Genomic DNA, 16,912 nt, shown 5'->3' on the forward strand with positions numbered 1-16,912 from the left:
GGGTGGGGTTGAGAGATCTATAGGGACCAAAAGTGGGGTGATACCTTAGAAGCCTAATCAGAAGTTTCTCGGTCCATCTGTCAAAGGCAGAAGGAGCTGGGCCCACCCCAGAGAGCCAGATGAGGTGGGATGGAGATCCCGAGGAGTAACTCAAAGGTAGAGAGATCATATCCCAAGGGAAAGCATTTCTTTCCTAAACCCCTGGTGAACTGGCCCAGGGCTGGGCCACAGTCTGAGGGGACAGAGAGGCAGAAGGCCTGGACTCTGCCCTAGAGAGCCCCCTCTGAGGGAACCTGGGGCACAGGAGACCCAAATGAGGTGTGGAGGGGCCACCCGTACCATGGTGACTCATCAGAGGGGCCTGTCTCGAGACCAATGCCAGAAGGAAAGGGCAAGTCCCCCCTCCTTCTGGGGCCATGGCCACATCACCTATTGCACCCCCAGAGAAAGCAGCAGTTGGGCTGAGGCAGGAGGTCATGCAGGTAAGGACTTCCAGGAAAAGGAGAGACTAAGGCCCTGCAGAATCGAAGGGACCAAAGCAGTGAGGTGGGGTGGGCAAGTCCACGCCAGCCAGGAAGTCTCATCCAGGGAGCCGCAGGTGCAAGAGAGGAACAAATCTCAGATCACAGCTGGACACAGCCCAGCTCCGGGGCTCAAAGGCCCCAGCCTACCACTGGTGGGCTTATGGCTCAGGCTGTGCTGTCACTGTAGCCTCTGCTTTCTGCAGATCTCGAAGCCCCAAGAGCAAAAGAAAAGAAAAGAACAAAGAGAGGAAGAGGTGAGTACCTTCTGCCACCCCTCAGCCCCCTCCTCTCCATCCCACAGAAAACTGGGCCTTCTAGAATTACAGTATCAGGCCCTCAAAGATAGCTCACTTTGTCCCGCCTGCCCAGATGGAAAAATTCAGACCTAGAGAGGAAGCCAAGAGCCCCCGACCCCCACCATGAGTCAGCGGCAGAGCTGGAACTGGAACCCAGGCCTGTGGCCTCCCAGGCCAGGTTCCCTTGGAGCTCAGTCCTGTGACTCCCCTGCTTCCCCTCATTCCTGTCAAAAGGGCACCAGCTGAGAGGCGAGGGAGGTCTTGAGGGGCTAGGACTGTCTAGAGAAAAGGACACCTTTTCCTAATTCTGACATGACCCGCATGGACTAGCTCTAGGCCCAACATGGTTTGCAGTATTTTTGTAGGAGGCTATGGAGTAAGGGGCAGGGGAGGTAGTGGGTTCCATCAGGCCTGCACAGAAATCCCCTGTGGGGAGGTTGGGCAGAACTTGAGTACAGCCTGATTTATCTCCCAGGCCACATGTAGAGTCCCCTGGCCGGAGGTCCCATCGCCACAGCAGCGGCAGCTCCCACAGCCCCTCACTCTCCTCCCACTACAGTGATTCCAGATCACCCAGCAGGTAGGTCCCAGGCCACTGGGAGCGCTCTGGTGTGATGGAGCTCGGCTTTGTGCTGGAGGGAGGGGACTTGCAGCTTAAACACCCGCAAGGGCTGCGGAGCGGGGCTGGTGGGTAGACAGCGACTAAATTAGTGGGTAGAAGTTTAGCGGGGCTACGCTGCTGCCCACGCCCGAGGGCGCCCCAGTCCCTGAATTGGAAAGGGCTGGGGCCGTGCTCTCTCCAGGGAAGGGTTTCCCGGCCCAGCGAGAGCGCGGGTAGGGGGCTGCCCTTCGTGCCGGGCAGCGGCCGCTCGCAGAGGGGGCGTCCCACGCCGGCTCCCCCCATGCAGGCTGAGCCCCAAGCACCGAGACGACGGGCGGAAGACGGGCAGCCAGCGGTCCAGCGGGAGCCGGTCGCCTTCCCCGTCCGGCGGCAGCGGATGGGGGTCGCCCCAGCAGAATGGCGGCAGCAGGCAGCGGAGCGGAGCGCACGGGGGCCGCCCGGGCTCGGCGCACAGCCCGCTCGATGTACGTACGCTTCGCTTTGCAGAGGGTTCCCGCGCCGCGCGGGCTGCGCCGAGCTGGGTCAGGGCGGAGCAGGGTCGGGGCCGGGTCGCCGCGGGGCAGGGGGCAGTCAGTGCGTCACGGGGGCGAGGCCGGCCGCTCCCGCCTCCCAGGCGCTCTCCTGGCATCGTCCAAGCGGTCGGGAACGCTTGGATGTTTCGCCCACCCGGCCCTAGTGTCGGTGGGGGAGGGGGGCCTGCACTCTTGACCTTGGCAAACTGAAGGCCAGAGGAGGTTGACCACTGGGACACCCAGCCACTTGGGAAAAGAGCTGGAAAGAAGTCAGGGTCTCCTGCCTCCCTTCCCCCAGGCATATTGGGGTGGTAGGGGGCATGGACTTTGGTAGGGGTCTCAGTCAGGAGCAGGATTCAAGAGTCAGGACCTCCCCCGGGCATCACCTGGGCCCTGAGCCTCCCTCTCCCCACCAAGTCCTGCCCCCTCTAGAACGCCCTCCCTCCCTCAACCCCGTCTTAGCCCCCCTCTCTCTCTCAGATAGATCCCGACCCTCCCTCCCCCATCTCAGTCCCCTTGCCACTCCAGAGCTGCACTTCTAAAGTGCCTGCTCCAAGGAGTCTGTCCTTTCCTGGGCACTGCCCACACTTGGACAGGTATCTCAAACCTGCGGGTTCCACTTCCCATGGTCCATCCTTCCTAAGGCACCTCCCAGCGCACCCACTGCTCCCTCGGAAAAGCCACACCGGCATCACCTCAAAAACTGTTCCCACTCATCCTCCAGGGGGCGCACAGACTCCTGGAGACCCTCTGGCAGGTGTGGTGATGGTAGGAGCTGGCAGAGCAATAGGCTTCTCAGCCTTTCCCAGGACTATGGGCTGGGCCAGGGTGGGAGGCTCTCCCAGGCCCCAGGGGAGGCCCTCATCCCCTTTTGTCTGTCAGTCTTAGAGTCCAGGGTAGAGGGGGCTGCGGTCCCGGCAGAGGCACTGGATGGGCACAGGGGATTTGGTGTGGGCAGGCCTGCAGTTCCCCCACCCCCCGACCTGCAGGCTGCCCCAGGAGTCTCAGCAGGGAGTTAGGGGGGGTGCTGCCCCTCCCCAGACCTCAGGTCTCAGCAGCAAACATGTACATGTTGGTCAGTTTCATTTTGATTTTTGGCTGTTTCCTTTCACTCCCTTTCTTTTCTCAAACACCCTTACTCCCATGACCTCAGCCAGGAAAGCCAAGGGCATCTGAGAAAAGGCTCTGAGTCTCAGGATCAATCTTTGTTTAAGGACATGTCCTTTCTTGAGACTGCCCTGTTTGGACAACGTGCCAGACTCCTGGGCTCCAAGGCACCTCACTGGGCCACGTGGGGAGGATCACTCCGATGTCTTAGGTGTAGGAGGGAGCTGACAGAAGTAGCTGAGGGTGGCCAAGACAAAGACTGGCGCTAGCATCCCACCCCCCAACCCCACAGGCACAGAGCCAGAACAGCCCAGTGCCCCAGACACTTTCTCGGGGAAACTTTACGTCCTCTGAGAGGTGCAGAAATGCAGGTTCTCTCAATCAGGGCCTTCCTCCCCAACCCTGGAGGCCTGAGCAGTAATCCCTGCCAGGGCCCAGGGCCGGTGCAGACAAAACGGCCACAGCAACTAAGTAAACCCCAGGAGAGAGCAGCCAGGGAAGCTGGCCTAGCTTCTGGCCTCAGCGGAGAGGAGGGAAGCCGTGGCAGCACCCCACTCTTGCCTCTCTCCCCAAAATGGGACAAAATTTGTCATCACCCTGGGACTTTTCTAGAAGACAGCACTTTGTTACTCTACTCACAAAGCATGCTCCCCAAACCCTTTCCCTACCCTTTGGGCCCCAAGAGGTCTGGGATTTCAGAACATCCCAGGCCTCTCACCCGCACCCATCCCCTCTTTGCCTGCAAAGTCTTTCTGAGGAGTGAAATGAGACCTGTTCTCTCTCCAGGGAGGTGAGATGGGGCTGGGGTCACAGACTACCATTAACCAAAAAAAGTCTTTGGGATAAAGTACGGGAGGCGGGTGGTGTTCTTGGATGCTACCTTTGAAAAAAAAAAAAAAAAGAGAGAGAGAAACAAACGGAAAAAAAGAAAAGCTCACCGTTTTTAACCCCGTCTATGTTTTTGTTTGTTTTTTTAGCCTCCCATTTGAAACGTGGTAATATTGTGATTCCATTTCTTGTTTAGCCGGCAAGGGAAGAGGGTGGGGAAGTTTATGTAACTTTTCCTGTTGTTTTGTTTTTGTTTGTATTTCCTTTTTTTCCCCTTTTTCTTTTCCTTTTGTGATGTACAGAAATGCAAAGTATCTTTCGTTCTTTTTTTTTTTTTCCTATCTTCTATGTTGTTCTAGAATTTTGCTTTTGTGCGTGTTACTGTGGGAACTTCTAATGCAGAGATGGTTTTTGAATCTCAAGTGAACCTCAGTCATGTACATATCTCTATATTTATTTTTTCCTTTGTATTCAGAATTTAAAAGGGAAGATAACTCTTAAAAAACGACTCCCACACCAACAGCGCCAGCAGCCAGCCCTCTCCTCCACCTGCGGGCATAAGCTTGAACTGCTTCAGCTTTTAGATTAACAAAAGTGGTGCAGACGGTGCTTCAGGGCCTCAGTCTGTAAGGAACCTTGGAGGGAAGCTGGGAGATCCCGAGAAAGGGAGAGACTTGTCCCAGTTCACCCAGGTTGCTTCCCAGAGCAGTGAGATCCTCAGTTCCATCCAGAATAAGATGGCTGATCCGCCCCTTCCGTGCCTGCCTCAGAGCCTTAGGAGGCACTGGAGGAGGGAGCTGAAGACACTTGATAGAGTTTAACTCAGGTGAGGGCTTCAAAGCCAGATACTCCCAGGCAAGAGAAGTTCCTCCTGATCTTGAAACAGGCCAGTGGGATGCTGGCTCCAATACATCTCCTACTTGTCCCATCCCAGGCCAGGGCTGAGCCCCAGAGGGAGTCTGGGTCCTACTGCTTACTGCTTTCTACGGCTCAGAGAGGTCAAGTAACCCGCTCAAGGTCACACAGCTTTTTAGAAGTAAACCCAAAAGGAGATAACAGCCCTCAGACCTCAAGAACCCCAGCCACAGCTAAGATGTAAGAGGGTAGTCAGTAGAAAACACATTCCAGGTGTCCTGAGCAGAGGTGGGGAGGGTTTATGAGGTGGCTTCTGGTTGTCTCAGCTTCTGTGTTCCCTCTGGGGACCCTGCCAGATGTCACTGGTGTGCTCCCAGTTCTCTCACCTCTCTGACACGGGGGCCTGCCCACACCAAGACCAGGGTACGTGTGGGCCCGGCATTACACAAGCCGGAACTACGTGATTGCTGCTTCACAGACCCAGGGAGCCCTGAGCCCTTACAGTTCACAACCACATGGGAGAATAAACAGTGAGGCACAGGGATGGAAGGGAGTGGCTCAAAGTCACGTAACATGGGACAGAAGAGTATGATGACCTCGTGGGACAAGTCCTTCCACCCGTCTCACCTGGTGCCTTCAGCGGCCTCCCTCCACCCCTAAGGAGAGAGACTGGTGCTAGCTTTGCCCTCCCAGCACAACGGCCAGAAAGTGTGTGCAGGGTTTGCAGCCTTAGAAGTATGGCCACCTGCCTTGGCTCCATCTGTCCCTGTTAAGGCCCCAACCCTTCTCTAGCCTCTGCCTCTGGTTCGAATGTCATCACCTAATAGGTGGCCTGAAGGAAAGGTGCCCATGGTTCTCCCTGACCTGCCTCATCCCAGGCCTCCCCCCTCCCCAGCCCCTGGAAAAAGCAGTGACCACAGCTGGAGTGGGACAGCCAGGATAGGAAGGGACAACTTGGCATTTCTTCCAGGATAAAGCCAGAAGGCAGGAGGGATGAAATTTGCTACAACAATGATGAAGCCAGGGGGACCCGAGGCTGGGTCAGTCCTCCAAATTGAATCTGTGGTTGCCTTCCCTTTTAAATGCACAATCCCCTTTCACCCCATCTGTCCACTGATTGGCCTTGTTTAAGCGGCTTTTGTCTTTTCTTTCTGCCTGGGTCCACCTTCCTCTTTGTCTTCCTGCCTCTCTGTCTCTGTTTTCTTCTGCCTTTGTCTCTTTCTGGTTCTGCTTCTCTGTCTCTCTGTCCCTCTGTCCCTCTCCCTGTGTCTCTCTGTCTCTTCTTCTCCATCTCTCTCTCTGACTTGGGCCTCTCTCCCCATGCTGCCAGCCCTTCCTTCACCCACCCTGTGGTTTTGCTTCTATCAGCTGCTTCCTGCATGCCCTCTGGAGGTTTTCTGTTGTTTAAAGAGTTAAGGAAAGGTTGGCTCTTGGAGCCTGTGGGTTAAAAAAAAAAAAAAAAAAGCAAACAGAAATGGCTGGGCAAGAGCCCCCTTCCATCCCTGGGACTAGCCTGAAAGCCACAGGGCTGTCTCGTGCTGATTCAGAGGGGGAGAGCAGCTAGAGTCACCGTCTTCCCCCGATTCTGCATCCCAATGCGGAGACCTTCTTTCTTTTTTATTATTGCATTCCCGTCCCTGACCACTGAGAAGGTAGGTATCCCGGCTCCGCTGTGCGCCCGCTCCCATCTCCAGATAAGCCCCGCCACTCTGCTTGGTTTGAATGTGGTTTTCTTTCTCTCTCTCTCTCTCTCTCAGTCTCGCTCTGGTTGGTTTTCTTCCCCTCCCTTTTCTTTCTTTATTTTAGTGACTACTCATTTGTAACTTGCATTTTCTCCAAATGAGCTACAAAGCTGTGTTTCCTGGTTTGTCGTTTAGTTTTCTTGACTTCTCCCAACAACTTTTCTGGTTCATTCTTCTCTTTCCTACCTTCCCTGCTCCTTCTTCTCCCTCTCCATCCCCACCCCCTGTGCCCCAAGCCTCCCTCACACCCTCTTTTTCTCATTTTGTTGTCCGAATGCATTTCTGTGTGGTTTAGCATTCCAAGTTTGTGTTCCCTCCCTGAACTGTATGCTGCAGTTGAGCCAATTTGATTTCTGTTGTCTGGAGTAGCTGCTCAGCCCCTCACCCTTTACCCCTGCCAGTCCCCAGGGCCACCTTGGGCACTAAGCAGTGGTGGAGGGGCCTGTGCTGAGCCTCGTGGCCTCCAGATCCTGGAAGAAGTTCTGGCTGAGGTCAGGCCTGAGGAAAGAGCCCTGTCCCACCCTTCGGGGCCTGCTGGGCTCCTATGGCTCTGCCCTGGTGGTAGACTGAGCTTTAGGTGGGAGCTACAGGCTCTGGGCAGCAGCTGGCACCAGGGCTGAATCTCACAGCTCCATCTTTCGGGCATAATGGTAGTTGAACTTCAGGGGATATGTGAGCTGGCCAGGAACAGGTGCTGGGCTAGATGGTCTACTTAGCAAAGTCTCTGGGGGGCAATTTGAGAGATGGAGGGGACACTCAGCTCACCAACCCCCTGCCTGGACCACAACCCAACCCAGACGGGGCTCCTCAGTTCCCCAGCATCCTTCCATTTTACAATCTGAGCTTAATGAGAGTCAGCAGGGACCGGGATCCCCCAAGATGTTGGGGCAGAACCAGACCAAGGTCCTGGGACTTGTGACTCCCAACCCAGTGCTCATCCAGCCACAGAGTACACGTCAGGATAGGCTCTCAGGGACCCCAACCTCCCCATCCTTGCCCTTTAAACTGTTTCCTGTCCCACGTGGGAGCTGCCGTAGAAGTTTGACATCCCAACCCTCTGAGGCCTCAGTAGGCCTCCATCCTCAGCTTTGAAGAGAAAGGCCCCAGGCGCAGGTCCTGGGGAGCTCAGGCATGAGAACATTCCTCAACCTTGGGTGGTGCTGGGAGGGCAGACAAGGAGATTGTTCAGGGAGGGAGAAAGCACTGCTGGTCTGATGGAGGAAACTGTCCCAGCCTGATTCGGGGAGTGGAGGCCCCACCTTTAAGGAGTACCTGATGTAACCAGGGCCCCCAAAATGCTGAGTTAGAGGGGTAGCTGTTCCAGATGCTCACTTGTTCTCGTCCTGGAGGATACTAGGGTCGGGTGAGTGCACGTCCCTTGCTGTTCTCCTTGTTTTTCCCCTCAAAAATGTCTTACATAAGCAAAAGAGAAGATGCCAGGGAGCAGGTGGTACCAGGGAGCAGAGGGGCTCCTGCAAGCAGGGCTCAGAGGCAGGTGAGGTCCCTCATTCACTCATTCACTCACTGATTCACTCACTCATTTTTTCATGCACACACTAGATGAGCATGTGCTGGCTCAGAGTGCCAGCCCCCATCTGGGTGTCCCTGCCAGTGGAGAGGCAGGCAGGCCTGTGTTCACGGCCCCCACCTGCAAGGCTGAAGGACTGACAAAGATCGCCCAGGACAATGAGAGGGAAAAAGTTGAACCATGGATGGGGAGCTCCTGCTGGTGATGGTAGCCCTGGCCCTGGCACAGCCTGGCGCAGTCCATACAGGAGGAAGGAACAAGGGTCTGTGTGATGGTAGAAGGGCACACTCAACTCAGGGTGAGGATCAGAAGAAGGCTTCCTGGAGGTGGTGACCTTGAGCTAGAATAGAGGGGTAACAGACATTAGCCAGGCTAGCGTGGGGCAGGAGGGGAGAAGAGGCCAGAGGGATGGGAATCACAAAGAGCAGGCTTCTGGAGGAGATGTTTGGAGGCTCCTGGCCACCACAGTCCTGTCCAGCTAGGAAGTGCCATGGTGTCTAGGCCTGGGTCTCCCTCAGTCCCTGGGAAGAATGAGACCCAAACTGAGGATGAGGTTCACACTTTGGCAGGATCATGGTGACCCTTTGTCCTGGGCTTCTGGAGGGATGGGTGGATAAGGGTGAGATTGGCTCTAGAAGTCTCCCCAGGGAGGTGCTATCTGCCACCCTACCCAGCAGAGCCTTCCTCCCATCCTCCTCCTTCCTGGCCCTTGGGAGATACCTCACAGAGCCCCAGGCCTTCCTGCACTGCTCTGGCCCTGCTCACCTTTAAGGGGACCATAAGTCAGTTGTCTTCTGAAAAGAACCTCTCAACCCCTGTACAGGCCCACCCAGCCATGACCCAGTTATCCCCCATTTTACCAATGGGGAAACTGAGGCTCCCAGAGTTGGTCAGTTCCTTCAGGTCTCACAGCAAACTCATATCAGAGCTGATCCCAGGGTGTTCCACTTTACCAATTACTCTCTTGGGCTCTGGCAGCCATTTGGCTTGAAGGAGGTGAGAGGGAAATGAGAAAGAGCTTGACTTCAAGACATGCCAGGCAGGAAGCACCCAGATCAGCACAGGGGGTCTGGCCTGGGGGCTTGGACTTCTAGGGTTGGGGGCAGCAACATGAGGCTGGTGGACATCCACCAAACACAGATGAGACTGTTGTTCTTAACACTCTCAGCCCACTCCCAGCCCAACAGTGGGAAGTGGAGAGGACCCTGCTGTGTCTATGGGAAGGCACATGGTGACCTTCACCACTGGCCTCTTCCCTGGAATCAGAAGCAGTTGGCTCAGATCCAGGTTCCGGGCTGGAGCCAGGATTCACATCCAAGTCCTGATTCCCAAGTTTAGTATTCTGCCCACTTGCCTTGCTGACTGCTGACCAAAGTCACAAGCAAAGGCTTCTTAAAGGCAAGGTCCAGCATGTCCTTGGGTATGGGCTACTGTGTGTTGGCTCCGGACCTCCCATCCCCGCAGATGGTATCCGTTCACTTTACACTCTTTGACAACCCAGGGCATAGGAAAGACATTAGAAATCTGAGGCTCCTGGAGACTTCTTTCTCATTTATCTCTTCTGTAGGGAAAAGAATGCTGGATGATAGAACCTATTTCGGGGGGCTTGGGAGCTGTGAGGCACTGGCCACCTACTGGGGTGGAGGTATGTGATAGGGGAGCCATGGGTCTCCTGGTGATGTCTACTGAGAATGGATTGCCATTTCTCTGAGAGCGGCCATGGCTGAACAGCCCAGCCTCCATCTCTCTTAGCAGAGGTGAGTTGGTCCAGATCAGGAAGGTCAGAGTGCTCAGAGGGTCACGTCAGTACCCAATGATATCCATTTTGCTTACCTATGCCTGCCTCTGCCCCAAACAGAAACACCAGGCTCTCCCAGGTCTTCATGGCCCGTTTGGCTCTGAGCAGCTGCTCTCACCGCTATGGCTGGTGCTTATTGGCTGCTGCAGCCAGCAATCATAAGCTAGCTGTGCCTTGCTCACTCTCACCCCACCATGGGGCTGACTTCTTCCTCTACCTCATGCCCTGGCTGGATCCAGCTTGTACAGAGAGGTCTGGGCACCACCCCACCCCAGGAGGAAGCACCTGGGGCCATGCCAAGGAAGCCACGCCCCTTCCAGTCCTGGGCAGCAAGGTACCCTGAGGCATGGCAGCTGGTTTTGCTTTCTCCTCCTGCCAAAAGAGCTTGGTCCAGATCCTGCCTCTTTTCTAGGACTCCCTGGTTTGGCCCTGGCCCTTGCAAGGGCATTTCTTCTTTCCTCAGCAAACCCCATTGAGGCCCTACTAGATGCCAAGTACTATGATAAAAACAGGTTACTGAGTCAACTCCAACACCAAATCGGCCCTGGAGGTGTTCAAAGTCAAGTTGGTGCTGGTGACGAGGGGGGGGGGTGAGGAGGGGTTAAGGGACAGACTTACAGACAGATAAGTGCTATCAACTGTTAGTGGATAGAAACCCAAGGACAGGAGGAAGGGTCAGTTCTGTGGAGGGAGGGGGATTGAGAGGGTGGTCAGGAGATCCTGGAATATTTGCTCTGGAAGGGACATCAGAAAGCAAAGCCCAACCCTCTCATTTTGTGGATGCGGAAACTGAGGCCCAGAATGGGGAAGTAACTTGGCAAGGGTCACTCAGTGAGGCAGTGGCAGGCTCTCAGACCCCTAGTTCCCAGCCAGGGCCCTTTTGATGGTACCAGGTGCCCTTTCTGGTTTTCTGTATCCCCATCCTTGTGTACTGACTCCACTTTTGGAAAAACATTCGACATCTCTATCCAGCGGTCACCAAGAGGTGACTGCTCAGGCCCGAGGAGCCGGGCGCTGCCCATCCTTCCTCCAGAGGCAGCGTGGCCTCCTCGGCCTGGAATGGGGTGGTTACGTTTTTCTCTCTCTCTCTCTATCTCTCTTGCATTTTTGTGAATCTAATGATGAACTTACGCTACCACACTTTTCCCTTCTCTTACACACCTTACCTACTAAAGGAGGAAGTGCCACTTTATTGGTAAGTGGACGTTAACCAAGAGGGACTTAAAAAATCAGAACTTTAAAAAAAAAAAGAAAAGAAAAGAAAAAGAAAAAGAAAAGAGAGAAACAGAAAGACAGTCGGGTGCTACTGACAGCTCCACAGGTCTCTGCAGGGCCGGAAAACAAAGAAAGAAAAAATGTTAACAGAAAAATGTCAGTTCCCCAGGAGTTCAGACATTGTTTTTGATTTTGGTATCTAATGACATTTGTGGATTTTGTTTTTTTATTTCTGTTTTTTCTCCCTATCTTCGGTTCAGTTTTGAGTTCAGTTGTCCTGCCCCGCCCCACCCCACTCTGTGTGCCGTGTGTCCCCTCCATCCCCTCACCCACCCCCACGCGCTGGGGGGCCTGGCCTGGTAGGCTGGCCCTGGCCCGGCCTCCCGGTGCCCGCCCTCTCTCTTCTCTCTGCCGGGATCCTCCGTCCCGTCGAGGGGGCGCAAAACCAGCCCCCGTGCCCGTTCTGGATCCCCTCCCTGTCAGCCCCCTACCCCCCACCGCTCCGTCCCTCTTGTGTTTTGCATGCCGAGAACCTTGCATGAGCTGCACTGTTGAGGCCAGAAGGTGGACACTCAGGAGAGGCAGAGGCAGGGCAGGCGCGGGGAACCGTGTGTGCGATGCTCCGGGACTGGCAGCCCCTGGCCTGGGCCCGGTGAAAGCCCCCTCTCCTTCTCTCCCCCCCACCCCACCCGCCCGCTCTCTCACCCTGGATCTCTCGCTCCTTCTCTTGATCTGTCCTCTCTCTCTGTCTCTCCTCCTTTCCTCCGTCTCTGCTTTTTCTCTCTGCTTCTCTAACCTTTCCCTGTCTCTTTCCTCTCTGTCTGCTCTGCCTCTGCCTCTCCCTCTCTGGATTCTCCGCCTCTGTCTCTCCCCGTCTCTGCCCCGTCTCTCCTCGCCTCTGTCGCCCTCTCCGTGTCCCTCTCCACCCCCTCCGTGCCCTCTCTGCCTCTCTCCCCGTCAGAAGCCCAGCTCGCCCTCGCCCAGGGCCCGCGACCAGGCGGAGGCCGGCGCAGCCACGCCGCCCGCGCAAGGGAAGGAGAGCCCGAGCCCGCGCTCGGCGCCGTCGTCGCAGGGCAGAGGAGGCCGCGCAGCGGGCGGGGCGGCCAGGCGGCGACGGCGGCGGCGGCGACGGCGGCGGCGCTCGCGGTCCTCGGCGTCCGCGCCCCGCCGCAGGGGCCGCCGGCGCGTCCGGCCCGCGCCGCCCCGGGGCTCGTCGCGCTCGCTCAGCAGGGCCCGCTCCAGCAGCGACTCGGGCGGCGGCGCCCCCGGCCCCGGGCCCGAGCCCAGCTCCGAGCGAGGCCACGGCGGACATGGGAAACGGTGAGTGGATTCGACCCCAGGGAGCCGCGTGTCTCGGACCCGCACGGGGCTCCCCTCCACGCACTAAGCACTGTCTCCTCCCACCCACCCCCCACTCCCCGCACCGATCCCTCTCTCCTCCCTGCTCATTCTCACTCCCCGCGCACTGACCTCCGGGTTACTGACCCTCCCCCGCCACCACTCCGCAGAGCAATCCCCGCACTACCCCCTGCTAACATCCAGATCCTCCTTCCACGACGGCGCACCCTCCTCCCTCACTTGCCCCACACTCCCTGATCACTTTCCCTCGGCAGCCCGGATCGGCCTCTTCCTCACGGATTCCTCTCCGCCTACCAGCGCCCCCTTCCCTCCTCCGGGAACCTCTCTCCCACCCAACACACACCACGTCCTCCCCATCACTAACCCTGCCCCTGCTCGATCCACTGCCCTAAAGAACCCCTTCCCCTCCCGAGTCCTTTCCTCTCCACTGGGCCCACTCTCTCCCTTCGCGAGCCCTTACCTGTCAGCCAGCACCCCTACCGTCTCCCTTCGCGCCCCTCCCTGGCGCCCACTTTCTCCCAGCTGAGCCCTCTGTCGCCGTGCCCTTCCTCCAGGGCCAAGGAGCGGCCCCCGCGCGCCCGGCTTGCCAGCACCTCCCCGTCCCCGGGCGCGCACGGCAGGCACGGCGGCCCGGAGGGGAAGAGCTCGTCGCGCAGCCCGGGCCCACACCCGCGCTCGTGGAGCTCCAGCCGCTCGCCTTCCAAATCCCGCTCGCGCTCAGCGGAGAAAAGGACCCGCAGCCCCAGCCGCTCGCCGTCGCCCAAGAAAACCGTGGGCCGGTAAGTGCGGGCCCAGGGGTGGCGGCCGCGGCGGGACCGGGCGGGCCGGCCGCGCCGTGTCGCTCACCTCGGACCGGGGCCCCGCAGGGACAAGGACGGCGAGGGCCGCGCGAGGCACGCCGAGGCCGAGGCTGCCCGCGCCCGGCGCCGCTCCCGCAGCTACTCGCCCATCCGCAAGCGGCGCCGGGACTCGCCCAGCTTCATGGAGCCACGGCGCATCACCAGGTACGGAGGGGCCTGGCCCGAGGGGCAGGGACCTCGGGGGCCCTCGACGGACTGAACCTGCTCCGTCCGGGGAGGGGAGGGCCCTGAAGAAGAGGAGGTAGGGGTTCAGGGAAGGGAAGAGAGCTCTCAGGCTAGGGCTGAGGTGCTGGGGAAGAGTTGGGACCAGAGAGACAGGTGCAGGCTCACTGAGTGGAGGGAGGCCTCCAGAAGGGAAGGGTCTTGAAGGCCATGGAGGGGAGGGGCCCTGTTCTTGGGTCTGGGTACACCAGCAGACAAGGTGTTCAGCTCTGGAAGATTCCAGCCATCCCTCTTGGAGCCCCTCCCTCCTTCATCCCTCCCCACATTCATCTCCTGGCAATGATGTCTCCTTTTCTCCTTCATCTCAAGGTCCAGTCTGCTGAGTGGCCTGTGGCCAGCCTGGGGGCCAGGTGGACCCCCTTTCCACAGGCTGCAGGGGACATGCCCATGTGAGCTGACTGGCTCTGTTCAGCTGTCAGTCTTTCTGCCTCTCCTTTTCTCACTAACCTCTCTGCTCCCTTTCCAGCCCCCTGGGAAACTTGGAGGAGGGGGCACCCCCAGTCTGGTCTCTGGGGCAGCTGTGGGGGGAACCAGCCCCTCCCACTTTGCCCACACAGTTGGCCAGACTCAAGGGTCTGGGCCTAGGTCTCCAGGTGAGATGACTGTCTGCATTTGTGGAGATCACCCTGAAGCCCTAGACCCCTGACAGGGGTTAGAGGGCCACAGACAAAATTCTGAGCCCAGCTCTGCCTCAGACTTGCTGGGCAGCCTTGGGATATCAGTGTGCCTCTCTGAGTCTCGGTTCTCACGTCCAAAAAATAAGCAGGGCTCCTTGAGCATCTTTTCAGCTCTAACCTGGTCTGATTCTCAAACCAGCCCTTACTAATCCTTGATGATCCAGATGTCCCTGAGGGAGAAGGGGGCACTGGCCCCAGAGCTAGAGGCCAGAACACCAGAGGCTTAAGGCTTGCCCTCAGACACCCCCATATGCAGGGGGTCCTAAGATGGCCGGACCTCCACACCTTCCACCTGGCACTCACCTCAGTCCCCCTCCCAGGGAGCCTCCTCCTCCTCCCACTAATGTGCACCTGTTTCCCTCCTCAGAATTAACCCCACGTGATGGGGACACTGTTGCCCCCTTAACTCTCTTTTCTTTTCTCTGGGTCACAGTCTCCTGGCTTCAAACTAACTCCAGGCCGGAGGGAGGTAGCTGAGTAAGGAGTGGGGCAGGGCCGGTGGGATTGGGCCAGGCCTTGGGCAGGGGCAGCAGTGGCCAGGGGGCTCCTTCTTGTTCCCTCCGAGTGACCTGAAAACCAAAATCCTCCATTCTGTGGGGAACAAAGAAGCAGGACTGGGCCATACTGACAAATCTTCCCATGCACAGAAGCCACTTGGCTTAGCTTGGCTAATGTGAGTTGTCTATATTTGTAAGTTTCATTTATTCAACAAATACTGAGCACCCGCTCCAGTCAGGTAGACACTTGGTCCCCTTTCCCTGCAGACAAGTGAGGGAAAAACAAAGTGATCACATGAAATTGGCAAGTAACCACTGTGTGTCCAATCTTGCTGGGGCAGGGCGGGGGGGAGGGCGGAGGCAGGGAGAATTCCAAGGCCAAGTCTCAAGGGAAACTGAGGCAGGGAAGCCCTGGCCACTGCTGGGGAGGGGCTCCAGGCCTGATTGAGGGCCCAGAACTGGCAGAGCTCAGGGCCCTGGATGGCCTGTAATCGGCTTTTCCCTCCCGGCAGTGCCCGAAAGCGTCCCATCCCCTACTACCGGCCCAGCCCCTCATCCTCCTCCAGCTGCCTGAGCAGTGACTACTCAAGCCGGAGCCCCAGCCGCAGCCCCAGCCCCGGCCACAGCCACGGAAGCTACAGCAGCCGCAGTCGGACCCGCAGCCGCACGCGCAGCCCCTCTCGGACCCCCAGTCCCAGCTACCACAGCCGGAGTAGCTCAGAGAGTGGGGGCTTCTGAGCCCAGCAGACCCAGCTTCATGCTCTCAACACAGGGAGCAGCAAGGGGTCAGGCCCCAGGGCCCGTGGGGGGCCTGCACCCCACTGCTACAAAGAGGTCCTGGGGCCAGAGAAGACCTTGGGGATGGATGCCCTGCAGACATGGAGGGACTGGATTCTGCTGCTTCTAGAGGGTCCCCACCCCCACCTCCTGCCTAACCACCATGTCCAGGGAACAAAGAGCCGTTCTGAACACAGGGATCACCCTGCCCTCCTTCCTGCTTGATGCCAGCTCACCAGGCTGGGGACCTCAGCTCAGTGGACCCAAGGATCCTTTGAAGGTGCCAGACCTAGGAGCCTCCCCTGCCACTCCAGAAGACCCTCAGCTCTTATCTGTCACCGGGTGGACATGGAGGTGGGACAGCAAGCAGGAGCTAAGTCAGACAGAAGGAAGGATGGCCTAACCCCTGGCACACACCATCCAGGCTGGGGAACTACTCCCTTCTGAGCTGGCAGCAGGAGGACCCTGGCTGAGGGCTGAAGGCTGGCCCCACAGCCTCCCCAAAGCCCTCCCCTAGCCCAGGAGTGCCCAGACTCAGTGGGCCCCTAAGCCTCAGCTTGAGGGTCTGGGAGCTCACCCATGGTCCCACCTATCCAAGCCAGGCTTTCCCCTCCTCACCGCATGCCCTGGGTCAAGGCCATGCCAGCAGGCCTTCTGCATGACAAGAGGGGGGACATACAGACCACAACAGCATCTGACCCTGAGATCAAAAGGGGTTGGGGTCAGGAAGTGGAAGAGAGAAGGAGTAGGTGGAAGAGGAGCCTGTGAGGGGGCAAAGCAATGCAGTCAATGACTGAGAGGGCCTCAGTGTCCCAGTGTGCCCAGTGGCTGGGACATGGGCCAGATGGCAGCAGGCAGAGGAGAGCATGTGCTTCCGGGCCTGCACAAAGGAGCAGGAGGCCCAAGGCAGTACTTCCTCCTCTCCCAGAGAGGGGTGCTACAGCTCTTTGAAGAAAGGGTAGTATCTAGACTGAGGCCCTTGGCCTGGGTTAAGGATGGGGAAGCAGTGGTCCCCAGCCCTCTTCTGCTGCTCCCAGCCCCCTCCTCCTGGGGCCCTCAGGGATCTCATGAAGTCTTCCTTGGCCCGACAGGGCAGATACCCTGGGCTCCGGTTGGGGGAGGGGTCTGGGGTCTGATCCGGGTTCCTCCCTCTCAATTTCCCCCTCCTCCGCGGTGCGGATAAAAATTGGACTCTAATAAAACACTTGGTGCCCGGACGGCAGGTGGTGAGACCAGGCCTCTGTGGATTTGGGCACCTGGGGAGTGTGGGGAGGACAGGGAGTCCTGGGGTCCTTCCCTTTGAGAAATGAGGGGGGCTCAGACTCCTGGGGACCCAGGATAAGAGCTGGCACCAAGGAACCAGGGCCTAGCATGCCCACCTGCTGCCTCCACTCATGAGTCTGCAAAGCCTGCAGCTCAGCTCAATGGGAAGAAAAACAGGGACCCAAAAAGACCTTCCACCCAGCCTGGAGGCCCTGTGGCCTTGAATATCC

The 16,912-nt window shown here is 58.0% G+C and overlaps 1 protein-coding gene across 2 annotated transcripts in view; it reads left to right on the forward strand.

Annotated features, from left to right (window-relative positions):
- Positions 1 to 16,638, forward strand: part of SRRM3 (serine/arginine repetitive matrix 3) — a 54,831-nt gene extending 38,193 nt beyond the window's left edge. The window contains exons 9-16 of one of the 2 annotated variants that reach the window (XM_031432691.2): positions 728 to 778; positions 1,296 to 1,400; positions 1,729 to 1,906; positions 11,989 to 12,347; positions 12,941 to 13,165; positions 13,253 to 13,390; positions 13,778 to 13,857; positions 15,155 to 15,310. In XM_031432691.2, coding sequence (XP_031288551.2) covers positions 728 to 778; positions 1,296 to 1,400; positions 1,729 to 1,906; positions 11,989 to 12,347; positions 12,941 to 13,165; positions 13,253 to 13,390; positions 13,778 to 13,857; positions 15,155 to 15,216 — 1,198 coding nt within the window. In that variant the 3' untranslated portion in view covers positions 15,217 to 15,310. Of the gene's footprint in view, positions 1 to 727; positions 779 to 1,295; positions 1,401 to 1,728; positions 1,907 to 11,988; positions 12,348 to 12,940; positions 13,166 to 13,252; positions 13,391 to 13,777; positions 13,858 to 15,154 lie in introns of both variants that reach the window. The other variant, XM_031432692.2, reaches the window with a different exon arrangement.
- The last annotated feature ends 274 nt before the right edge of the window (positions 16,639 to 16,912 follow it).

This window comes from Camelus dromedarius, chromosome 24 (assembly GCF_036321535.1).
Source record: "Camelus dromedarius isolate mCamDro1 chromosome 24, mCamDro1.pat, whole genome shotgun sequence".
Taxonomy (NCBI): Eukaryota; Metazoa; Chordata; class Mammalia; order Artiodactyla; family Camelidae; genus Camelus; species Camelus dromedarius.